This window comes from Anomaloglossus baeobatrachus, chromosome 2, assembly GCF_048569485.1.
Source record: "Anomaloglossus baeobatrachus isolate aAnoBae1 chromosome 2, aAnoBae1.hap1, whole genome shotgun sequence".
NCBI classification, from domain to species: Eukaryota; Metazoa; Chordata; class Amphibia; order Anura; family Aromobatidae; genus Anomaloglossus; species Anomaloglossus baeobatrachus.
In genome coordinates, this window is record NC_134354.1 from 688,105,438 (window position 1) to 688,131,904 (window position 26,467).

The 26,467-nt window shown below is 47.5% G+C and overlaps 1 protein-coding gene across 1 annotated transcript in view; it reads left to right on the forward strand.

Moving 5' to 3' along the window:
- The window catches only part of CALCOCO1 (calcium binding and coiled-coil domain 1), a 95,121-nt gene that overhangs the window by 34,590 nt on the left and 34,064 nt on the right, over nucleotides 1–26,467 (forward strand). Inside the window, exons 6-11 of the mRNA XM_075337193.1 lie at nucleotides 1,495–1,643; nucleotides 10,243–10,333; nucleotides 15,343–15,597; nucleotides 24,253–24,378; nucleotides 25,633–25,728; nucleotides 25,818–25,923. Coding sequence (XP_075193308.1) covers nucleotides 1,495–1,643; nucleotides 10,243–10,333; nucleotides 15,343–15,597; nucleotides 24,253–24,378; nucleotides 25,633–25,728; nucleotides 25,818–25,923 — 823 coding nt within the window. The remainder of the gene's footprint in view (nucleotides 1–1,494; nucleotides 1,644–10,242; nucleotides 10,334–15,342; nucleotides 15,598–24,252; nucleotides 24,379–25,632; nucleotides 25,729–25,817; nucleotides 25,924–26,467) is intronic.

The window sequence follows — 26,467 nt, forward strand, 5'->3', positions numbered from 1 at the left end:
CGCAGTAATCCTGGGTTAGGGTCCCGCGCCGTCCAATCCGGATCCAATATCATCTGATCGGTTTGCTGGAAGGCAAAGCGATCAGATGATGTGTCAGGATCAAGTGCCTGAATCCCATCACACATCAGCTGATTGCATAAACGCCGATTATACAATCAGCTGATGCATCGGTGCAAAAAAAACAAAAAACAATAATACTCACTTATGTGCTGATTACCGATTACCGGCAGCTCCTGCAGCGATGGGGCGGGAGTCTGATCCCGTCCGATCGCTGCAGCAGCTGCCGGTAGGATGAAGTCTCCTGACGCATCCGCTGATACCGGCCGGGCGCCCGCGTCAGCCCGAGACTCGATCAGCTGATGCGTCAGGTGACTGCATCAGGTGATCCATCGCCAGGTCCTGTAAGCAAGGTCCTGCATCCATCGGAGCTTTCCCGGCCGTCTGCACACAGCCGGAGCGGGGGTGGCGATACCGTGAGAGGAGATGGGAGCGGGCATGGCACCGGGAGGCTGCACACAGGTGAGTATAACTTTTTTTTTTTTTTTCTACTGTTAACTTTTGTTTTCGCAGCCGCTTCCACCTCCTGCCTGTACATGGCGCCGCACGGCAGCATACATGCACAGGACGGGAGGTGGAAGCGGTGGTGACGGTACCGGGAGGATTCACGCTTCTGTGTATACTGACAGAAGGAATCCTCTTCCTGTACACGTCACTTTACTACCCACCTCCTGCGTTTATAGCTGCGTTTTTGGTCTTAGAAACGCACCAAAACGCAGCTATTTGCGTTTCTCATTGCGTCTTTCAACATCCCATTGAACTCAATGGATGAAAAGCGCAGTGAAAAACGCGGGAATAATTGACATGCTGCGTTTTTGTGGTCACCACAAAAACGCAGCTGAAAAAAAACGCTGTGTGGGGACAGCAAAAATGAAAACTCATAGACTTTGCTGGGGAAGCAAAGTCATGCAGTTTTGAGGCCAAAAACGCACCCGAAAAACGCGCAAAAACGCCGAGAAAAACGCACCATGTGCACATAGCCTAAGAAGATCCAGGACACACCAGTGAATATAATGCGGTTTTTATTTCAATGCCTTTCAAAGCTTATTCTTTAGGAAAGGAACCAACTGAAGGAAGAAAAAGCTTGATAGCTTTAAAACACGTTGAAATAAAAACCTCATTATATTCACTAGTGTGTCCTGGATCTTCTAAAGGGAGGTCTCCAGCAGCAGCGCAGATTGAAGACGTTTCTTCCCAATTGCCTGCATCTCTTGTACTGACCTGTACACTTGAGTATCTGCAGCAGCTGCCCAATATTTAAATGCATATCTTGTTGTGTCCCACAACTTGAACAGGTGAGTGTACACTCACCTCATTCCTTTCTATATCAGATAAGACCCTATTTGCATCTTTGCTCCCTAGAGTCTTCAGTAAGTACTGTTCTTGACATAAATATTCAAGTAAACTTTCTAAGATACCATTTCACTCACTTTACAGGATCTCTCCTTAAGAGAACAGATAGTAAGAGAAGAACGTGATGTGCTGAGCTGTAAAGAAACTGCGCATAGAGACCAAATTCTGAAACTCGAGGGGGATATCCACATCATGAGCCTAAGGCTGCTGGAAAAAGAGAAGGAGCTTGATATGTAAAAACCTTGGCTTTTGCTTAGTAATCTGCTTTTGTTATATTTGTGCTTCCAAAGAATGTGGCCTTTATTGCAAAACTCTTAGGGGTACTTTGCACGTTGCGACATCGCTACTGCGATATCGTCGGGGTCAAATCGAAAGTGACGCACATCCGGCGCCGGTAACGACGTTGCAACGTGTAAAGCCTAGATGAGCCGTTAAACGATCGCAAAAGCGCCGTAAATCGGCGATCTGTGTAGCATCAGTCATTTCCATAATGTCGCACCAATTGGAGATACGATGTTGTTCCTCGTTCCAGCTGGCAGCACACATCGCTGTGTGTGAAGCCGAAGGAGCGATGAACATCTCCTTACCTGCATCCACCGGCTATGCGGAAGGAAGGAGGTGGGCGGGATGTTTACATCCCGCTCATCTCCGCCCCTCCGCTTCTATTGGCCGCCTGCCGTGTGACGTCGCTGTGATGCCGCACGACCCGCCCCCTTAGAAAGGAGGCAGGTCGCTGGCCAGAGCGACGCCGCAGGACAGGTAAGTGCGTGTGAAGCTGCCGTAGCGATAATGTTCGCTACGGCAGCAATCACAAGATATCGCATGTGCGACGGGGGCGGGGACTATCGCGCTCGGCATCGCTAGCATCGGCTAGCGATGTTGCAGTGTGCAAAGTACCCCTAAGTTTAACTAACACATTTTTTCTAACTACTATAAATTGAGCTGTCAGAGGAACGTCCCTTCAGCAGAACTGTCTCTCCAAACATAGCCCTATACACCTGATCGGCCAGCTTGGACAAGGACACAGGAGAAAGCTGCTGTGAGACTCCTCTGGTATCGCCTTATCTTTGTTGAATACAAAAGGATCAGCTGGTTAATTACAATGCCCTGATCCTCCATTCCCCAAACGTAATTTTTCAGGGTGGAGTTGGGAGGCCGCCGTACACATCAGATCATTAGCCGGTCCCATCTAAACCATCACCTTCAAATAATTTCATCTAATGTGTATGGGGGCGGTTTGTCTTTTTCATTGGTTATATATCATTGGAGCAGCGTGTTTCTTCATCGTTCCTTATGGGAGACCCAGACCATGGGTGTATAGCTTCTGCCTCCGGAGGACACACAAAGTACTACACTAAAAAGTGTAGCTCCTCCCTCCTAGCATATACACCCCCTGGATAACCAAATATAGCCAGTTCAATGCTTTGTGTTCAGGAGGCACACATCCACACATGCATTCTCATCTGATTTTGATTTTTGGAAAAGAGTTTGAAGAAAAGCGGGTCCAACCCTGGACTCCCGGCATGTCCCTTCTCACCCCACTGTGTCGGCGGTGTTGTTAAGGTTGATTTCAGGGCTGGAGCCTTACATGCCACGCTCCTTCACCATCCCTCGGGCTCTGGCTTGAAGTGGGAGCCAGCACGGTTCTCCCTGCCTGGCAGGAGACCGGTCTCCATCTGCAGCCCTTTCAGGATCCTGCCGGACGGAGCACTCATCCCTCAGGGACCTGGCCCTGCGTCTCACAAGCTAAGTATCTGAGATGTTATTTTCAGGGGGTCCCTTGTACTTTAATGTGGGGGAGAGTGTGCTGTGTATGTATTCTGACATTCCCGGCCGGTTCTCTGGTTTTCACCCGAGAACCGCGCCGATGGTGCCTGTTTGCCGGCCGCATTGTTAAATCTAGGCCCCGGCTTCGCCTGAGGCCTAGTTTCGATTTCACTGCCCCTGCATGTCAGTCATGCAGAGGGACAGTGCGGCTCCGCCCAGCGGCTGTTCGGCACAGGGGAGAGACACTCCTCTCTGAGGAAAGATTCCCTCCCCTGTATATCTCCTTGGCCCTCCGGATCCCGCTCTTACAGTAGGCCCCGCCCCCTCTCCTCGCTCCGGCGCCATTTTTTCAGCGTTCTTATGCCATGTCTGCACAGCGATCGGCTCTGACTGCAGCATCTCTCTGGGGGTCCGGGCTGTGGGATCTGGAGGGCACAGAGACAATGTCAAACGGTCTGGCAAGCCACAACCTCCGGTTGTGGACCTGCTTATATACTGCTTATATACTCTGCTGGGGGTCATTCTGGCTCAGAGCCCCCACTTCAGCAGCATGTCTCACACGAGAAGTAAGGCTGCAAGACTGCACTCAATATGCACTGCATGTAGGCTCGTACTGCCTGTACCGAGCACATAACCACATTGTGATTCCTGCTCTAACATGGTGGTGCCTCAGCCTGGAGTCTCATCCCCAGTGGTCCCTCCGGCTGCTCCGGCTCCGGTGGCTGAACCCCCGGCTTGGGTAGAATCCTTCTCTCCATGGGACAGCTGTCCCGGACTCTGCTGAGCATGCATTAGCCCCCTTCTCAGGGCGCCTTTGCTGCTACGGCTCGCTCAGCAAGGCCCACAGAGGATTCTTCTTCTGGTCTCAGACCCCGTCCTCCTCAAAGGAGACGCAGGGTCCCCTCTCCTTCCTCGTTCCGCGGCTCTGATTCACGAGCTGACTCGCAGGACGAGGAGGATCCCTTTACTGGGGGCTCGGACGCTACCTCCATGTCCCCCATTGATCTGTCCGAGGGTGACGCAGATATTAGTGTTTCGATTGCGTACATTAATTCTGTACTGGACCTCAATCCGCCAGTATCAGAGGAGCAACCCTCTCTGGCAAAAAAGCACCAGTTTACCTTGCTTAAGAGAACAAGGAGTGTGTTCCTTAACCACTCCAGTTTTCAGGCCACTGTGACCAAGCCCAGGGCCTGCCCTGACAAACGCTTCCCAAAGCGTGGTTCTGATGACCGTTTTCCCTTTCCACCAGAAGTGGTCAAGGAGTGGGCTCATTCACCAAAGGTGGACCCTCCGGTGTCTAGACTCTCAGCCCGGACAGTTGTATCAGTGGCTGATGGCACCTCTCTTAAGGATTCCACTGTCCGCCAGGTTGACCTTCTGGCCAAATCTGTATATGAGGCGGCAGGGGCCCCGTTCTCCCCATCTTTTGCAGCAGTGCGGGCTCTCAAAGCCATCTCTGCTTCTCTAGAGGAGATGCATTCCCTCACCAGGGACTCTATGCCCGAAATGGTTGCCTTAACTTCCAGGCTTCAGTCTTTTCATCCTATGCCATGTCTGCCATGCTGGAGACCCTCACCGCACTGCGGTGGCCTCGGCTACTTCCCTCGCTATCCGCAGGCTCCTGTGGCTTCGAGAGTGGAAGGCAGATGCTTCTAAAGAATTTCCTTGCTGGGCTCCCTTTTGCTGGGACCAGACTATTCGGTGAACAACTGGATGAAATTATTAAGGAAGCTTTTGGCAGGAAGAGTACTTCTATGCCACAAACCAAAACCAGGAAACCTGTCCAGGGCAGGAACCAGTCGAGGTTTCGTTCCTTTCGTTCCTCCAACTGGTCGTCCTCTAAGCCCTCGGCCTCGTCCACTAACTAGAAGACCGCAGGAGCTGCTGCCACTAAGGCAGCCTCCTCCTGACTATCTGGCCGCACCAGCAACGTCCTTGGTCGGTGGCAGGCTCTCCCACTTTGGCGACGTGTGGTTTCAACACGTCTCCGATCAGTGGGTGCGGGATACCATCTCCCACGGCTACAGGATAGAATTCTATCCAGCCCGCCAAACAGATTTTTTCTGTCAACTCCCCCCTGCTCCAAGGCCGCCGCCTTCTCACAGGCCGTGGCATTCTTGCAGGCCAATGGAGTAATTGTACCAGTTCCCGACTGGGAACGGTTCTGAGATTTCTACTCAAATCTCTTCCTAGTCCCCGAAAAGGACGGTGCCTTCCGACCTGGATCTCAAGCTTCTCAACAAGCATGTTCAGGTGCGGCATTTTCGCATGGAGTCTCTGCGATCAGTCAATGACCCAAGGAGATTTCCTAGCATCCATCGACATCAGAGATGCCTATCTGCATGTGCCAATCGCAGTTTCACACCAGCGTTGGCTACGTTTTGCAATCGGAGTGGAACATTTCCAATTCGTGGCTCTTCCCTTGGGGTTAGCCACGGCCCCTCGAGTATTCTCAAGGTCATGGCAGCAGTGATTGCGGTCCTGCACCTCCAGGGGTTGGCAGTGATCCTTTTTGTCCTGGACGACCTTCTAGTCAGGGCTTCATCCAGTGCAGACTGTTAGCGGAGTGCCTCGCTCACTCTCGCCACTCTAGCCAATTCGGGTGGCTTGTCATTCTGTCCAAGCCCACTCTCACTCCGACCCAGAAGCTCCCGTACCTAGGGACGCAATTCGAGACTCTGCCGGCACTTGTGAAGCTGCCCTTAGTCAAACAGCAGTCCCTCCTCTGGCGGTGCGCTCTTTGCTGAGGCCCCGACGTCGTTCCATCAGGCACCTAATGCAGGTGCTGGGTCAGATGGTGGCGTCAATGGAAGCGGTTCCCTTGCCCAGTTCCATCTGCGTCCTCTGCAGCTGGACATTTTCCGCTGTTGGAACAAGCGGACTTCCTCCTTCCACGGGTTGGTGGCTTCGCCACAGACCAGGGGCTCCTTTCAGTGGTGGCTTCGGCCCCTCTCTCTTCAGGGACGCTCCTTCCTGGCCCCGTCCCGGGTGATCCTCACCACGGATACCAGTCTATCCGGCTGGGGAGCAGTATATCTCCACCATGGAGCGCGGGGCACTTGGACTCCGTCCGAATCAGCCCTCTCGATCAATCTGCTGGAAATCTGAGCTGTGCTTCTAGCTCTCTTAGCCTTTCACCATCTGTTGGCGGCCAGGCACATTCGAGTCCAGTCAGACAACGCGACAGCATTTGCCTACATCAACCACCAGGGCGGGACACTCAGCCGCCTGGCAATGTTGGAGGTTCAACGCATCCTTCAGTGGACGGAGGACTCCAAGTCCACCAAATCCGCAGTCCACATCCCAGACGTGGAAAACTGGGAGGCAGATTATCTCAGCCGTCAAACCGTGGACAGCGGCGAGTGGGCTCTGCATCCGGCAGTGTTTCGGTCAATCTGCCGCAAGTGGGGCACTCCGGACGTGGATCTTCGCTCCACGATCCTCAGGCTTTTGCAGCTGACGCACTGGTTCAAGATTGGTCCCAGCTTCGTCTGTCTTACATGTTTCACCCTCTAGCTCTTGCCCAGAGTCCTGCGCAAGATGAGAATGGAGGGCCATCGGGTCATTCTCATTGCTCCAGACTGACCCAGGCGAGCTTGGTACCCTGACCTGCTCCATCTGTCCGTAGAGGTGCCATGGCATCTCCCAGACTGTCCAGATCTTCTCTCACAAGGTCCGTCTTTCCGCCAGAATCCTGCGGCTCTCAGATTGACGGCGTGGCTCTTGAGTCCTGGATCTTGACAACTTCTGGTATCCCTCCTGAAGTCATCTCCAATATGACTCGGGCTCGGAAGTCTTCCTCGGCAAAAATTTATCACAGGACTTGGAGAATTTTCCTGTCCTGGTGTCGTTCTTTCGGCCATGCTTCTTGGCCTTTTTGCCTTGCCGACCCTCCTGTCCCTTCTACAGTCCGGTCTGCAGCTAGGACTATCCCTCAATTCCCTCAAGGGACAGGTCTCGGCTCTGTCAGTGTTGTTCCAGCGGCGTATCGCCCGGCTGGCTCAGGTGCGCTCCTTCATGCAGGGCGCATCTCACATCATTCCGCCTTACCGGCGGCCTTTGGAGCCCTGGGACCTTAATCCGGTCCTCACGGGTTCCGGAAACCCCCCTTTGAGCCTCTTAGGGAGGTTTCTTTGTCTTGTCTTTCACAGAAAGTGGTCTTTCTAGTGGCCATAACTTCCCTCAAGAGAGTCTCTGATTTGGCTGCACTCTCTTCGGAGTCACCTTTTTTGATTTTTCATCAAGACAAGGTGGTTCTCCGTCCGACTCCGGACTTTCTCCCTAAGGTGGTTTCTGCTTCCACCTTAACCGGGACATTTCCCTGCCTTCCTTTTGTCCGGCTCCTGTTCATCGCTTTGAAAAGGCGTTGCATACTCTGGATCTGGTGCGGGCGCTCCGGATCTATGTGTCTCGCACTGCTGTTCTTAGGCGGTGCACCTCTCTTTTTGTGCTGACCACTGGTCAGCGTAAGGGCCTCTCGGCATCTAAGCCGACTCTAGCTCGTTGGATTAGGTCGGCCATTTCCGTTACCTACCAGTGTACTCAAGTGCCTCTCCCGCCGGGGATCAAGGCACACTTGACCAGAGCTGTCGGTGCCTCTTCGGTTTTCAGGCACCATGCTACGGCTCAGCAGGTCTGTCAGACTGCCACTTGGACTAGTCTGCATACCTTTTCGAAGCACTACCAAGTGCATGCTCATGCTTCGGCAGATGCGAGCTTGGGCAGACGCATCCTTCAGGCGGCTGTCGCCCATTTGTGAAGTTAGGTTTCGCCTTCTTCTCAGTTTTTCTGTTTATTCCCACCCATGGACTGCTTTGGAACGTCCCATGGTCTGGGTCTCCCATAAGGAACGATGAAGAAAAAGAGAATTTTGTTTACTTACCGTAAATTCTTTTTCTTATAGTTCCGACATGGGAGACCCAGCACCCTCCCTGTTGCCTGTTGGCAGTTTTCTTGTTCCGTGTGTTTTCACCGGCTGTTGTTGTAGACAGAGGTTCCGGTTGTTCCGGGTTTGGCTCTATCTCTACTTGTGGGTGGATGTCCTCCTTCAGCTTTTGCACTAAACTGGCTATATTTGGTTATCCAGGGGGTGTATATGCTAGGAGGGAGGAGCTACACTTTTTAGTGTAGTACTTTGTGTGTCCTCCGGAGGCAGAAGCTATACACCCATGGGCTGGGTCTCCCATGTTGGAACTATAAGAAAAAGAATTTATGGTAAGTAAACAAATTCTCTTTTTCTTTAACGATCGATACACCTGGTACTTTAAAGGGAACCTATCAGGTGCAATGTGCACCCAAAACCACAAGCAGTTCTCGATGCATATTGCTAATCCCTCTCTAGTTTTCTTGGCTTGTCGGCCCCCTTAGCATGTAAGCACGCCCCTTTGAGGATTGTCGCACTCACCTCTCTGCTGCCATCGTGTCCAACTCCTGAATTTTGGCTAAGTATGCATGATCCTATGAAGCTGGGTGTACGCCTCCAGGCTTCAAACTCATCTACTGGTTCACTGAGCTAAAATTAAGGCGTTGTGGGCATGCTTATATGCTAAGGGGGCCGACTAGCCAAGGGAACTAACGCCTTTGCAACAAGTTGCTGACCTCATTAGCATATCATGTGGGATCTTTAAAAAATACTTTTTCTAAAGATCTTTTTATCTACGCAACTATAGCCTGGGACAGTTAGGCAAGGATTAGCAATATGCACCCAGAACCGCTCTTGGTTCTGGGTGCATATTGCACCTTACAGGTACTTTAAGGTCAGGATTTTAGGATAAGTAACAAAGTTCATTAAAAAGGATTTGTCAGCAAATTTTGCTTCTATATGTAAGTACAGCATAGTATATGGGCCGGCTATCTCTACTATTAGCCAAAATTAACACAAACTACACTCTCCTGTTTGCCTACGAGGAACAATCCGAGAACACAGCCAGTACATATTTTATGAATGTGGTGTATTTACGAGGGGTGCACTCTCGCGGCCTCTCCTCGCATCCCTCTTCTCTTGGAAAGGTCACAGGATGGCTAGACATGTTAATGATATACAAATGATGAAAAAAAAAGCTTTCAAAACATCTCTGTCTATTCAGTATCAAGTATGAGCGCCACGTGCAGAAATCCCCGCACTTACAAAACTTGGCTGCAATCAGTGGGGTTATTAATGGTTGCCTGAGGAATATTCTGCCTCACTGAAAGCACTTGTGCAGATCATCAAGATCCGCTAATGGCAGCTTCTTTACTAATTGCCGATCAATTACATCCCATATGTGATCGATGGGGAGACTAGTCCGGAGACTCTGCAGGCCATTGCAGCACAGTTAATCCTCGCCTGCTGCACAGTAGCATCTGCCACATGTAACCTGGCTTTGTTGTGTTGAAAACTGCTTGGCCACCTTCAGCTTTCCTTGTAAGGGTCTCTTCATGGCATTACCTACATGGTCTCCAGACCAATCTCTACCTATTATTGCATCCAATACAAAAGCAAGATGCGTCTCTGAAGAGAACAGATCTACATTCCAGCCTCCTTGGCTATTTTGCTCTGCGTCATGCTAGCTTTTGAGAGCGGTGGTGTAAGGTCAATGGAAAACCTAGCCGGTCCCCTCTAGCCAACATTACAGGTAACAGCTCAGAGTTATATTAATTTGGTCATGCAAACACGGGTACTGCCATTTCTCCGAAATTTGACACCAGTTGTTTTTCAATACAACAATGCAAGGCTTGTGTTGCTGTGAGCAGCCTGTGTGGCTTAAACCATGGCCTGCAGCATCTCAGGACTTGTCTCCCATTCAGCACGTCTGGGATTTCATTGTTCGGCAATTTCAAAGTTGCTGCCAGCAGCGGATCTTGATGATTGTGTGTCCTAATGCATCCAGCATGACTGAACTTTCTTCAGACAATCTTTACTAACCTAAGTGACAGCAGCCATGGTTTGTAAGTGCAGGTATTTCTGTGTGCCGATTTGGTTATGGTATCTAAAGTCGTACTACACTAATCTATTAAATCTATTAATCTAATGTCGTACTTCCCTAAATCTAATAAATTTATCTGCTCTTCTTCCCGGTTTAGGCTGGGGACCAGAAAACTGTCACTGGAAACCGAAAAGAACGAGCTGAAAGAACGTCTTACAGAGACCTCATCCGAGTTAGACCGCTCCCAGGTATGTGATAGTCACAAGGGACTTCTTCATGGGCATTCTGCCAACTTTTGGCCATTACTGTATATCCACCTATAACCTTTTTATATTCTTTATTAATAATAATAATAATAATAATAATGTTTTATTTCTATAGCACCAACATATTCCGCAGCGCTTTACAATTCAGAGGGGACATGTACAGACAATATGAGACCATACAAAATAAGATACCAGGAGGAGTGTGGGCCCGGCTCGTAAGCTTACATTCTATGAGAAAATAGGGGAGGCACAAAAGGTGAATGGGGGGAGAAAAGCTTGTCATATATGCTCCAGCCATCGATTTAATAGGGGATTCAAAACCAGCTGCATGAACCCATCAGTGAGAATATACACAGGTACAGGGGACGAGAAGGGGAAGTACATTTTATGAAGGGCTGAAGGGACTAGATTAGATCAGGGCAGTGAGGTCATAGGCTAGTCTAAAGAAATGCATTTTTAGGGCCCGCTTAAAGGTGTGGATGTTGGGAATTAATAGGATTGCTCTTGGTAGTGTGTTCCAGAGCATAGGTGCAGCTCGTGAGAAATCTTGAAGACGGGAGTGGGAGGTTAGAATTGTTGAGGATGTCAGTCTTACGTCATTAGCAGAGCGGAGGGCACGGGTGGGGTGATAGACAGAGATGACGCAGGAGATGTAGGGGGGTGCGGAACCGTGGAGAGCTTTGTGAGTGAGAGTGATAAGTTTTTGATTTTCTCCTCCACAATTAGGTCTTGATCATAAGATCCCTAATCAGGTTATCTGGGTTTTTATCTAATGGCCAATCCAAGTCCCACTGGCATAAAGTTGCAATGCAAAGCACAGCCATTATGAGAAGTACAATGTGTGCAGTATATACCAGATCTAAACAATAAGGAGGCTGTTGGTATTTAACCATCTTATTGTGGGAGCTGGATGTCTCCTCCTCAGACATCCATATGATAACTGTTTGGGAGCACCATAGACCCTTCTCTTGTTTAGTAAGGGGATCCAGTGCTGAACCACCTGCCAATAAGTCATTCACCACCTCTCCAATGGAAAACAAGCTATTTACAGGTCCTATGCCTATACATGCTGTGTCCTTAAAGCACCTAATTAGGAAATCATTTTTTACTAAATAAGCGCCATTCCAAACATGTTTCCATTGTGAGCCCAGTCCCCTTGTTCTTATAATATGTATTTCTTTGTCGCTCCATTGGGAGACCCAGACAATTGGGTGTATAGCTTCTGCCTCCGGAGGCCACACAAAGTATTACACTTTAAAAAGTGTAACCCCTCCCCTCTGCCTATACACCCTCCCGTGCATCACGGGCTCCTCAGTTTTATGCTTTGTGTTGAAGGAGGCACACATTCACTCAAGCTCCCATTTTAGTCAGCAGCAGCTGCTGATTGTATCGGATGGAAGAAAAGAGGGCCCTAACAGGGCCCCCGGCATGCTCCCTTCTCACCCCACTAAGGTCGGCGGTGCTGTTAAGGTTGAGGTACCCATTGCGGGTACAAAGGCTGGAGCCACATGCCGTTTTTCCTTCCCCATCCCTTAGAGGCTCTGGGAGAAGTGGGATCCTAACCGGTCACCATTCACTGGGACCGGGCTCCCTCCGCAGCCCCTGGGGGAATCTGACGGACAGGAGACTGAGTATCATCAGGGACAGGCCCTGCATCTATAAGGTACTCTGTGTCCCCTTGGGGACGGTGCATGGAGCGCCTGTGTTACAGACGCTGCAGCGTCTGCTGTTTTTTTGTGACGACCGGGACTACCGCGCCGACCGCGCCTGTTTGCCGGCCGCGCTATTAAATTTAGTCCCCGGCTTCTGCGGCCTAGTACCATAACTCCCGCCCCCGGGCCTGCCAGTCAGGAGTAAGGGCGGGACAGTCGACTGGACGTCGGCAGTGAGGGCTGGAGCATACTTAGGTGTTCTCCTCCCCCCTCACTGAGCACTGTGGGGCACCAGATTCCCGCACTTTATTAGTCACGCCCACGGCTCCCTCCTCCCCTGAGAACTCTGGCAGCCATATTTACAATCACTTCTGCCGGTGGAGGATTTCAGAACGAGCTCTACAGCTCTGGGAGGCCCAGGCAGGGAATCTGGTGGCCACACAACCGCTTTGGGCGGTCAGTAAGCCACACCGGTTACCCGGTGCTGGCCCCCCTTGGGTGCCGAAGTGTATATATATATATATATATATATATATTTGTATACATTTTCTCTGTTCGGCCGCATTGTTTTGCTTTTGGCTATATACCCTCAGTGATCACTCTCAGAGGAGACTACAGCATGTCGTCCGCAAAGAGCAAGGGTGCCAAGGCACAGGCTTATTTTGCAACCTGTACCTCTTGTGCGGCTATGTTACCTGCAGGTTCCACCTACCCTCACTGTGTGCAATGCTCGGCCCCTGTGGCACTCACTCAGCCGGAGCCTCGGGCACTGGTGGGACCCTCGGCTCAGGTAGAACCGCCGGCTTCCACTGTCCAGGTGGCAGGGACAGAGTTTGCAGTTTTGGCTGAGAAACTCTCTGAGTCGCTTTCACAATCCATGGCTCAGTCTATGGACAGATGGTCTGCTAAGATACTAGAAGCCTTGCAGTCCAGATCGGTCACACAGGCCCCGGGCACTGTGAGTTCAAATCATTCCTGCCCCCATCCTGGGCTGTGGTCACGACGGACGCGAGTCTGTCAGGGTGGGGAGCGGTCTTCCTCCACCACAGGGCTCAGGGAACCTGGACTCCGACAGAGTCCTCCCTTCAGATCAATGTTCTGGAGATAAGGGCAGTGTATCTAGCCCTAAAGGCGTTCCATCGGTGGCTGGAGGGCAGACAGATCCGCATACAGTCGGACAACGCCACGGCGGTCGCGTACATCAACCACCAGGGCGGCACACGCAGTCGTCAGGCCTTCCAAGAAGTTCGGCGGATTCTGCTGTGGGCGGAAGCCACAGCCTCCACCATCTCCGCAGTTCACATCCCGGGCGTAGAAAACTGGGAAGCAGACTTTCTCAGTCGCCAGGGCATGGACGCAGGGGAATGGTCTCTTCACCCGGACGTGTTTCAAGAGATCTGTTGCCGCTGGGGAACGCCGGACGTCGACCTCATGGCGTCTCGGCACAACAACAAAGTTCCGGCATTCATGGCACGGTCTCAAGATCACAGAGCTCTGGCGGCGGACGCATTAGTTCAGGATTGGTCGCAGTTTCGACTGCCTTATGTATTTCCTCCTCTGGCACTGCTGCCCAGAGTGTTGCGCAAGATCAGGTCCGACTGCCGCCGCGCCATCCTCGTCGCTCCAGACTGGCCGAGGAGGTCGTGGTACCCGGATCTGTGGCACCTCACGGTGGGTCAACCGTGGGCACTCCCAGACCGACCAGACTTGCTGTCTCAAGGGCCATTTTTCCATCTGAATTCTGCGGCCCTCAACCTGACTGTGTGGCCATTGAGTCCTGGCTCCTAGCGTCCTCAGGGTTATCTCAAGATGTCATTGCCACTATGAGACAAGCCAGGAAACCAACGTCCGCCAAGATCTATCACAGGGCTTGGAGGATCTTCTTATCCTGGTGCTCTGATCAGGGTTTTACCCCCTGGCCGTTTGCCTTACCCACTTTTCTTTCTTTCCTTCAATCCGGAATGGACAAGGGTCTGTCTCTCGGCTCTCTCAAGGGACAAGTATCGGTGCTTTCCGTGTTTTTTCAAAAGCGTCTAGCCAGGCTTCCGCAGGTCCGCACGTTCCTGCAGGGAGTTTGCCACATAGTCCCACCTTACAAGCGTCCGCTGGAACCCTGGGATCTTAACAGGGTGCTAACGGCTCTTCAGAAACCACCTTTCGAGCCAATGCGGGATGTCTCTCTATCACGCCTTTCGCAGAAGGTGGCCTTCCTAGTGGCAGTCACATCACTTCGGAGAGTGTCTGAGCTAGCAGCGCTGTCATGCAAAGCCCCCTTCCTGGTGTTTCACCAGGATAAGGTGGTTCTGCGTCCGGTCCCGGAATTTCTCCCTAAGGTGGTATCCCCTTTTCATCTCAATCAGGATATCTCCTTACCTTCCTTTTGCCCTCATCCAGTTCACCAATGTGAAAAGGATTTGCAGTTGTTAGATCTCGTGAGAGCACTCCGGCTCTACATTTCTCGCACGGCGCCCCTGCGCCGTTCGGATGCGCTCTTTGTCCTTGTCGCTGGCCAGCATAAGGGGTCGCAGGCTTCCAAGTCAACCTTGGCTCGGTGGATCAAGGAACCGATTCTTGAAGCCTACCGTTCTTTTGGGCTTCCGATTCCTTCAGGGCTGAAGGCCCATTCTACCAGAGCCGTGGGTGCATCCTGGGCATTGCGGCACCAGGCTACGGCTCAGCAGGTGTGTCAGGCGGCTACCTGGTTGAGTCTGCACACTTTCACGAAACACTATCAGGTGCATGCCTATGCTTCGGCAGATGCCAGCCTAGGTAGGCGAGTCCTTCAGGCGGCGGTCGCCCACCTGTAAGAGGGGGCCGTTTTTCGGCTCTTTTTATCGAGGTATTCTTTTACCCACCCAGGGACTGCTTTTGGACGTCCCAATTGTCTGGGTCTCCCAATGGAGCGACAAAGAAGAAGGGAATTTTGTTTACTTACCGTAAATTCCTTTTCTTCTAGCTCCTATTGGGAGACCCAGCACCCGCCCCTGTTCCCTTCGGGCTGTTGTTCTTTTGTGTACACATGTTGTTCATGTTGAATTGTTCTTTTGGTTCATGGTTTCAGTTCTCCGAACATTTTTCGGATTGAATTTACCTTAGACCAATTTATAAGTTTCCTCCTTCCTGCTTTTGCACCAAAACTGAGGAGCCCGTGATGCACGGGGGGGTGTATAGGCAGAGGGGAGGGGTTACACTTTTTAAAGTGTAATACTTTGTGTGGCCTCTGGAGGCAGAAGCTATACACCCAATTGTCTGGGTCTCCCAATAGGAGCTAGAAGAAAAGGAATTTACGGTAAGTAAACAAAATTCCCTTCTTTTCTTATTATTTGTACACTTTTCTAGCTGCAGATGGACACCCTGCGGGAAAAGCTGCGGTGCACACAGGATCTACTCTCGGCAAGCCAGCAGAAAGTGATGCTCCTGGGGGAGGAACTAACAACCGTGTCTTCTATCCGGGACCGGACTATCTCTGACCTTCACAAAAGCCGTCTGGAAACTGCTGACCTTGCTATTAAAGTGTCTGACTTGAGTCTGAGGTATAAAGAAGGAATGGGGCAGTGGTGGCAGGAGAAGACCGCACTAAGTCATAGCATGGAGGTAAACATGGTGGTTCTATGATTTACTTGTGTGACACTACTGTTAAAAAGTTTTATCTTCTTCCCAGGCATCTCCTATTGTATGTTCATCCCACTCACTGATATATGACCTTTGTTGAATGTAATTGTCATCAAAGCAAACCTGAAAAAACAATTTTTTTCAGATTAAAGAGGTTGTCCCATGTAGGACATCTATGGCATAATGATGTCAAATACCCTAAATGTTGCTCAGTGGTTAGCACTACAGCCTTACGGCGCTAGGGTCCTGTGTTCAAATCCCACCAAGGACAATATCTACAAGGAGTTTGTATGTTTTGCTCATGTATGTGTGGGTTTCCTTCTTGTACTTTGGTTTGCTCTCACACTACAAAGACATACTGATAGAAGTTAAATTGTGAGCCCCAATGGGGACAGTGATGATGATGTCTGTACAGCCATTCGGAATATGATGGCGCCATAATAAGATCAGCCAGATGAGGATCCACCTGCTGGGATCTGTCTCCTGAACGGGGCTGTGGTTTAACGCTGTCAGCCATGGCGAGGCGGCCATGTGTGCGCAGCGCTCTATTCATTTCCATTTAAGCTCCAAAAATTGCCAAGTGGGTAAATTAATTGGACATTTAAAAGCGTATGGTAACAATATGGCATAAATATACCAGATGGGACAATCCTTTTTTAACACTGGAGTAATTTAGAAAATGACATTATCCAGCCACAATATCAAGCATGTAAAATCGTAACTTCCGATTGTCTACTTTAGGCCGGAGTAAAGGCCCCGTTACACGCAACGACGTATCTAACGATATCTCGCCGGGGTCATGGATTCCATGACGCACATCTGGCATCGTTAGCGACATCGTTGCGTGTGACACCAACGAACGGCCGTTAACGATCAAAAATACTCACCTTATCGTTGATTGTTGACACGTCGTTCATTTTCAAAAAATCATTGATTGTTGCAGGACGGAGGTTGTTCGTCGTTCCCAAGGCAGCACACATCGCTACGTGTGACACCTTGGGAACGACGAACTACAGCTTACCTGCAGCCACCGGCAATGAGGAAGGAGGTGGGCGGGATGTTACGTCCCGCTCATCTCTGCTCCTCCGCTTCTATTGGGCGTCCGCTTAGTGACGCCGCTGTGACGCCGCACGAACTGCCCCCTCAGAAAGGAGGCGGTTCGCCGGCAAAAGCGACGTCGCTAGGCAGGTAAGTCCATGTGACTGCTCCTAACGATTTTGTGCGCCACGGGCAGCGATTTGCTCGTGATGCACAAACGACGGGGGCGGGTGCTTTCACCAGCGACATCGCTGCGTGTAAAGCCCCCTTTTCACTTGCAAGTGACTCTCATCTCATCACCCAGCACAGCCGCACATTCTCCTGACAGGAGCGGGTCATGTATTTCTATGCAGCTTAGACGCTTCTGTCCAGAGAGTGTGCGGCCGTGCCGGATGATGCGATGCGAGACTCGCGCTAGTCACTCGCAAGTGCAACTCTAGTCTTAGGAAACCTATTTTCATGTACTCTGTTCAGGTTCCTCACCAATTGGCCAGAGCGGAGAGCCGTGACAAAGAGCAGGTCCCGATTTTGCATTACACTGACATCTTGCTGTTTTGAATTTCTCCTGTGGTGGCGCTACGGGGAAATTTGAAGTCATACTGCCAGATTATTCCACAGAATTCAGCTGATCGCTGGGGTCCCAAAACGGAAATACTTTATCCTCCGTATGACAAGTAGATATTGACCAAAGCCGGAAACTTCTTTTAGACTCAATAAATTGTTGCGTCCCCCAGGTGAATCGGAGTGTCATTTTAGTTTTCCCCAGCCATGATGAATTCTGCCTATGGACGGATGACCAGACTTTCATCCTTTTCATTTTTTGATGTGATGCAAAAAATCAAGTTTCTTCAATAATGGAAACTTACCAGGTCCTGGGGCAGTAAAGTATCTCCGCACCACACACCCACGACACCACAATTGGTATTATGTTCTCACTGTAGGATGCTATGTATTGCTATTACAGTGGAGAGGACTGGTCCTGACTACTGAAAACACTTTCCCTGCTCCTCTGCCACTGAAGGGATTATCCTCAGTGTGAGGATCATACAGGTCATGCTACTGGAATAGGTAGTAGTGATTACTGCCCTGTTATTCTCTTAGGAATCCCAATTATAATGTTGTGTATATATTCAGTGGGCAGCATGGTTCTTCCAGGATCTGCATTGTGTACCGTGTTTCCCCCAAAATAAGACAGAGTCTTATATTATTTTTTTTCTCCAAAAGATGCGCTAGGGCTTATTTTCAGGGTATGTCTTCTATTTTACCATGAACAACAATCCACCACATTTATTCTTGAACAAAAAAAATATTTATTCAAATAAACATTTCTTGAAATATAATCATGTCATCACATTCTGGAACATTTTGTATTATTCCAATTACTGGTTTGGATGCACATTTACAATGGTTTACTTGCTTATATGTATTATTCTATATGTACTGCTACGTTTACCCCCTAAATAAAGCAGTCACCCTCTAAAAGAGTTACACTTACCAGACCCCAAACAATTAAAGTTGGCAAGTGAATGGGCTCTCACATACAAATATTCATTGCTGTCAGGTCCTTCTGCGTTCTACAGCAACTAGCTCCCCTGGTGACTGGAAGCAGTATCACTTGCGCGGAGTGATACTGATTTCCAGCTGTTTGTGAAAGCAGCTGGAAAGGCGAGAGACCGGACAGTGAAACAGATCTCTGTGTGAGAACCCATCCACCATTGTCACTTGCCAACTGTAATTGTTTGGGGGTATATGCTTTCTTTTGGGGATGTCTGCTTTCTTTGATGAAGAGTCCTGCTGTATTCTTTAAAGGGAACCTGTCACCACTTTTTTGGTGTATAAGCTGCTCCCACCACCACCGGGCTCTTATATACCGTATTTTAACATGCTGTATATAAGAGCCCAGGCCGCTGTGAGAACATAAAAAACACTTTATAATACTCACCTAACGGTTGCGCGGTTGGCCATATGGGTGTCTCCGTTCTCCGGTGCCGGCCCCGCCTCTTTCAGCCATCTTCGTCCTCTTTCTGAAGCCGCGGTACATGACTCGGCTACGTCATACACACTCGACAGTCCTGCGCAGGCACACTACAATACTTTGATCTGCCCTGCTCAGGGCAGATCAAAGTGCGCCTGCTTTTCCTCTATTCTAAAAAAATCATGATTTTAATTTATTTTCTATGAAAATGACCGTGGTGTGTTACCAAAATTAACCTACAGAAACTGATGCGAGTGATGCTGATCTGTGTATTATGGCAGACCACTGTCATGTTGTAGGAGTATGGCTGTAATTATTGGAGGTAAAGATTGTGCTGCCAGTTATTATTTTTCAAATGTAGCAATCGGTAACATTACAGATGGCAAGCCATGTTATTAAAGGGGTTGTCCCATACTTTGATAGCCACTTTTTAAATAAAACCGTGCCCCATGTACAGTGCCTTGCAAAAGTTTTTGGCCCCCTTGAATTTTTCAACCTTTTCCCACATTTCAGGCTTCAAACATAAAGATAAAAATTGTAATGTTATGGTGAAGAATCAACAACAAGTGGGACACAATTGTGAAGCGGGGCGTGCAATATTATTCATCCCCATTACTTTTAGTGCAGCAAACTCACTCCAGAAGTTCATTGAGGATCTCTGAATGATCCAATGTTGTCCTAAATGACTGATGATGATAAATATAATCCACCTGTGTGTAATCCAGTCTCCGTATAAATGCACCTGCTCTGTGATAGTCTCAGTGTTCTGTTTAAAGCGCAGAGAGCATCATGAAGACCAAGGAACACAACAGGCAGGTCCGTGATACTGTTGTGGAGAAGCTTAAAGCCAGATTTGGTTACAAAAAGATTTCCAAAACTTAAAACATCACAAGGAGCACTGTGCAAGTGAACATATTGAAATGGAAGGAGTATCATATACACTGCAAATCTACGAAGACCCGGCCGTCCATCCAAACGTTCATCTCAAACAAGGAGAAAACTGATCAGAGATGGAGCCAAGAGGCTCATGATCACTCTGGATGAACTGCAGAGATCTACAGCTGAGGTGGGAGAGTCTGTCCATAGGACAACAATCGGTCATACACTGCACAAATCTGGCCTTTATGGAAGAGTGGCAAGGAGAAAGCCATTTCTCAAAGATATCCATAAAAAGTGTTGTTTAAAGTTTGTTTGCCACAAGCCACCTGGGAGACACACCAAACATGTGGAAGAAGGTGCTCTGGTCAGATGAAACCAAAATCGAACTATTTGAGCACAATGCCAATGTTTCACGCAAAAGCAACACAGCTCATCACCCTGAACACACCATCCCCACTGTCAAACATGGTGGTGGTAGCATCATGGTTTGGGCCTGCTTTTCTTCAGCAGGGACAGGGAAGATGGTTAAAATTGATGGGAACATGGATGGAGCCAAATACAGGACCATTCTTGAAGAAAACCTCTTGGAGTCTGCAAAAGACCTGAGACTGGGACAGAGATTTGTCTTCCAACAAGACAATGATCCCAAACATAAAGAAAAATCTACAATGGAATGTTTCACAAATAAACGTATCCTGGTGTTAGAATGGCCAAGTCAAAGTCCAGACCTGAATCCAATCGAGAATCTGTGGAAAGAGCTGAAAACTGCTGTTCACAAACGCTCTCCAATCAACCTCACTCAGCTCCAGCTGTTTGCAAAGGAAGAATGGGCAAGAATTTCAGTCTCTCGAAGTGCAAAACTGATAGACACATACCCCAAGCGACTTGCAGCTGTAATCGCAGCAAAAGGTGGGGCTACAAAGTATTAACTTAAAGGGGACGAATAATATTGCAAGCCCCAATTTTCAGTTTATTATTTTTTATAAAAGTTTAAAATAAACAATAAATTTCGTTCAACTTCACAATTGTCTCATTTGTTGATTCTTCACCATAACATTAAAATTTTTATCTTTATGTTTAAAGCCTGAAATATGGGTAAAGGTTGAAAAATTCAAGGGGGCCAAATACTTTCACAAGGCACTGTATGTAAAATAAAAACAGCATATACCAGACCGGTGCTGTTATGTATTGGCAGCCATTGTCACGCGAGCGCTGGCGGAGATCAAGTGACGTAATAATCAGCGGCCACTGATGGGCTAGCTCTTGTGCCGTAATGCCACTCAAGCACCCACAGACATCGCACCGACAGCGCCAGGACTTAATCAACTCAAACAAGGGGGAGGAAAAAGTACACATAATGAGGGCGCACATCAGAATCATACAATGTTTTAATATACAATAAATTTTATTGGGTCAAAGGGGACAAAGACATCATAAAAATCTTAAAATACACATATAACATGTGACCTCACTGATACTCCAATTGAAGTGAATGAGATTCAATACAAATAGACAAAAAATATCTCAATCCATAAATAAACAGTATATTGCATGCAGATGACCCTTCTTAATCACAAAATGAGGCCAAATTACCTAGTGCAGTGATTAATACCAAGGCAGTTAACAAGCAAAGGGGCCCTCAAATTAGTAATCCAGAGGTTGTATCATGGCTGAAGACTGTGCCTGTGTCAATGATATACAGGTCCGGCCCATCAAAATGTCTGCCTAACACTATATGTCAGGTAATCCAGATTATATCGGTAGTAGTATGGAATGATATGATACATCGAGAGTGGCCAGACACTGGGTGAGCTGGGTGCAGTTAGATGAAAAAAGGACACATAAACATCAAGATGACAATATAGAACAACAAGTCCCAGCCAGGAACTACCTCTATGCCAATACATACAGGGGCAGCCAATCACACTTGCTGCATGGCAATCTGCAGCAAAGGGTACCAGGATCGCCTAAGCTGACATAAATATAAAGAGGAGTACAAAAGCTCCTCACCCATATAAAGTGCATGTACCTTGGCACATGCAGGGGAATATTTGCCAGACACAAAGGGGGATCACAAAAGCGTACCCATTGACCACTCAGACAGTGTGGGGGTCAAACAGGTGTGACGACACAGTGGGCACGTGCACCAAACCAGGAAGTATGATGTGTAAACAAATCCTACAGCGCATGCGCGAGCCGTGCATGAAAGGAGGCGTCCCTCCCAGCAGCACAGGCAAATCCAACGCGGCATATAGAATCAAGGGGCAGAGATATGCACGGGCGCAGGTGCTGGAGAAAAAGAATCCGCACTCCCGTCCAATTGGTCATACAATTACATGGATGAACATTCATAAGGGTGGAACAGAGTAAAACTACCACCGGATAGTAAGCTGCAGAGGAACAACAATTTGGACGGGGCGGTGTTGGTAGATTATGGCCTCCGTCTCCTGTTTTTGACCTTTTCAGAGATATGGCATGAACCCATTTGCATCCGAACTCTATTTGGTTCTATTTGTGGACTGAAAGCATTTATCAGTTAATCCCTTTCATGATGTTATGGGATTAACCCTTGGATGAGTATTAATGGTTCTCCGACTCTTATGGGGATTATACTGTATTGCTCTATGGTTGCTTGAATTGTACTTCATAATTCTAACTTCCATCTGAGGGGGATGCTTTTGTTCTATATTTGAGTCTTTTCATATCATGGTGACCTGAGATTTAATCTCATATGTATCATTGTCGTCTTACAGACACTTATTATGTGCCCATTCAAAAACCATTGTTGTTATACTCTAATCATGCCTGCAGCATGGACTGCTTACACCACTTATTGAGTGCTGGCATGCTGCTCCTTCTAATACATACTTCTATACATCTGACTTGTCCTTCCTGGTCTCAGATATAGTTTGTGCTTAAGTTTTACTCTGTTCCACCCTTATGAATGTTCATCCATGTAATTGTATGACCAATTGGACGGGAGTGCGGATTCTTTTTCTCCAGCACCTGCGCCCGTGCATATCTCTGCCCCTTGATTCTATATGCCGCGTTGGATTTGCCTGTGCTGCTGGGAGGGACGCCTCCTTTCATGCACGGCTCGCGCATGCGCTGTAGGATTTGTTTACACATCATACTTCCTGGTTTGGTGCACGTGGCCACTGTGTCGTCACATGTACTTTCAGACTTCCTGTTCCGTCTGCACAGGCGCCACCATACATCGTGCGACCGCATATCTTCCCATGAGAAAACCGCTATGGCTTCTAGCGGTTTAAGACAGCTGCAACTGCCTAACGACAATTGGCAAGTAATTATCTAATTGTTACTTATGTATATATATGTGTGTTGTGGGTCCTCTGTCTCATACCTCCCCTGACGAAGCTGCTAGTCAGCGCAACGCGTTGGGCCTCTTGCTGACCTCGCTCTTACTCCTCTGCACAATCCGTGCATGCAATGCTTTGAGTACGCCGGGCCCGGCTGGTGACCACACCTGTTTGACCCCCACACTGTCTGAGTGGTCAATGGGTACGCTTTTGTGATCCCCCTTTGTGTCTGGCAAATATTCCCCTGCATGTGCCAAGGTACATGCACTTTATATGGGTGAGGAGCTTTTGTACTCCTCTTTATATTTATGTCAGCTTAGGCGATCCTGGTACCCTTTGCTGCAGATTGCCATGCAGCAAGTGTGATTGGCTGCCCCTGTATGTATTGGCATAGAGGTAGTTCCTGGCTGGGACTTGTTCTATATTGTCATCTTGATGTTTATGTGTCCTTTTTTCATCTAACTGAACCCAGCTCACCCAGTGTCTGGCCACTCTCGATGTATCATATCATTCCATACTACTACCGATATAATCTGGATTACCTGACATATAGTGTTAGGCAGACATTTTGATGGGCCGGACCTGTATATCATTGACACAGGCACAGTCTTCAGCCATGATACAACCTCTGGATTACTAATTTGAGGGCCCCTTTGCTTGTTAACTGCCTTGGTATTAATCACTGCACTAGGTAATTTGGCCTCATTTTGTGATTAAGAAGGGTCATCTGCATGCAATATACTGTTTATTTATGGATTGAGATATTTTTTGTCTATTTGTATTGAATCTCATTCACTTTAATTGGAGTATCAGTGAGGTCACATGTTATATGTGTATTTTAAGATTTTTATGATGTCTTTGTTCCCTTTGACCCAATAAAATTTATTGTATATTAAAACATTGTATGATTCTGATGTGCGCCCTCATTATGTGTACTTTTTCCTCCCCCTTGTTTGAATTGCTATTTTACACATAGGGCTGCACTCAATTGTTTTCAATTTTGGCTGTGCATCCCTATCCCTCCCACTTACCAGGACTTAATCAACTTGATCTATACTTTTTGGACCTGTGGAAAAATTTGTGCTTTCTCACTATATGTATATCCAAAGAATGGCAAACTCTTTGGGTGAGCTCAGGACACCATTGAAAGAAGACACTCAGACATGGTGAGAGCATAAGAAGAAAAGCAAATAGAGCTCGATTTGTTTTAAAGAAACACTTCAGAGAACACTTCTACATCATGTGCTGAGTGCAATGTGATAGTCAAGGGGAAAAAGTCTGTGCCATGCTCCAACCCCTCAGGCCATGTTGTAGATATAAAGCGGTGTATGATGGCCCGCTATTGTACTAATGTCTGCACTGTGCCTCACACAAACTCTTCACACTACGTCTCAGTGACTATTTGACTATTTTTCTATATTTCAGGCTAAGAGGGACCAGATCATGAATCTGAAAGCTGAAAAGCTGAATTTGGAGAGCAGCCTACATGAAGAGAGGGGTCACAGACAGTCACTGCAGTGCCAGCTCAACCAGGAGAAGGATGCCAGTCAGGTATCGGCAGGGCATCACCAGAAACTAATCGCTTATGATCAAGCTGTAGTTGGCATTGGGGGGGGGTCAGGCTTTCCTGGTGACCAGCGAGTTATCTGTTAGTTGCATTACTATATATATATATATATATATATATATATATATATATATATATATATATATATATATATATATATATTATAATAACATATAATCATAATATATAATTATAATATTATGATAATATATACTATATTATTGTTGTTATTATTATTATTAATATATATTATAATATAGTAATAATAAATAGATAATTGATAATAATATAATAATTATAATATAATATATAATAATAAAAAATAATAATAAATATATATATATATATATATATATATATATATAATATACAGTACAGACCAAAAGTTTGGACACACTTTCTCATTCAAAGAGTTTTCTTTGTTTTCATGACTCTGAAACTTGTAGATTCACATTGAAGTCATCAAAACCATGAATTAACACATGTGGAATGAAATACTTAACAAAAAAGTGTGACACAACTGAAAATATGTCTTATATTCTAGGTTCTTCAATGTAGCCAACTTTATATATTATATACTTTGTGCATATTAAAGGCGAATTCCCATCTCCAAGATCCTATCCCAATATGTAATAATATTATTATTATTATTAATCGCAAATACCTCCAATTAGAAATTTAGTATAGTTCTCCTGATATAGCCATGTCTCTTACTTTATGTGCAGGGCATTGCAGCTTAGGAATGCATGGTTATGACCACTGATATTGTAGTGACAGTTATTTACTCGTGATCGTAACCATGGATAACTAAGCTGCAATGCCCTGCACCTAAAGTGAGCAACAGCTAATCAAGAGAACTATACTACATTTCTAATTGGAGTTACTTGTTAATATTATTACTACATATTGGGATAGGGTGTTAGAGATGGGAATATCCTTTTAATTCTATTTTCATCAGTTTAGAAATCTGTCATAGCATCAACTATCCAGGACTAGAAGGAAAAAAGAGCACACAATAGAGCAAGTCGTCTAAAGGAGAAAAAAGAAGAAATGTGTTGCTCACCTAGAGGGCTATGGGGAAACCTCCATGCAGAGAAAAAAAAATAGTATCAGTTGCTGACGAGTGGCTGGGGAAAATGATAACGCAGGCGGCACGCATTGTATCACCATGTAATGAACGTGTGATATAATGTGAATAATAGCATTGTCTTATAAATGATTGTCTTGTTGGCGTACAGGTGCAATTGTCAGAGAGCAGGAGGGAGCTGAGTGAGCTGAAATCTGCCCTAAAGGTGGCACAAATGGAAAAGGAGCAGCTGAGAGAGGAGAGACAGGTGAGACGTCTACTACGGCATCCTCGTCCTGCTTCTCCCAATCTTTTCATATTTTCTTAGCGCTTTTTTTTTTTTTGTTGCCTCTTTAGGACTTGATGCAGTATGTGAGAAGGCTGGAGGAACGTCTGGAAAAACTCGCAGATGAGAAATGGAGGGAGGACAAAACTGTTGAAGACGATATTCCATCAACATTAAGTAAGTTCTTTAACTAGCACCAAATAAGTGATAGCATCTTAAATGTAATAATGATGGGGATAATCCTCATATTTAGGTATACATGTACTGTGTTTCTCCAAAAATAAGATACTGTCGTACTTTTTTTGCCCTGAAAAAAGCGCTAGGGCCTAATTTCGGGTTAGGGCTTATTCCTGGGGTAACACGGTTTGGGGCTCCAAGTAGAATCATACTTACCAGACCCAGAGATCTGCGTGGCTCCCAGGTCCTCCTGCGATCTTTGGCGGTATGCTCCACACAGTCCTCCCCTGCTTCTGTCCAACACACTCACATACATTAGATCGCACACACATTCATACACACACACACCCACACCTCAAATTGCACACACACACTCATACACATACATCAGATTGCACACACAATCACACATCAGATCACACACTCATTCACCACATCCGGCGATACTGATTGCTTTCGGCCATCCATTCATAGAGGACCTGCGGTGGAACGCCTCGATGCATTCCACTGCTGAGTCTTCCATGCGTTCCACCGCAGGTCCTCC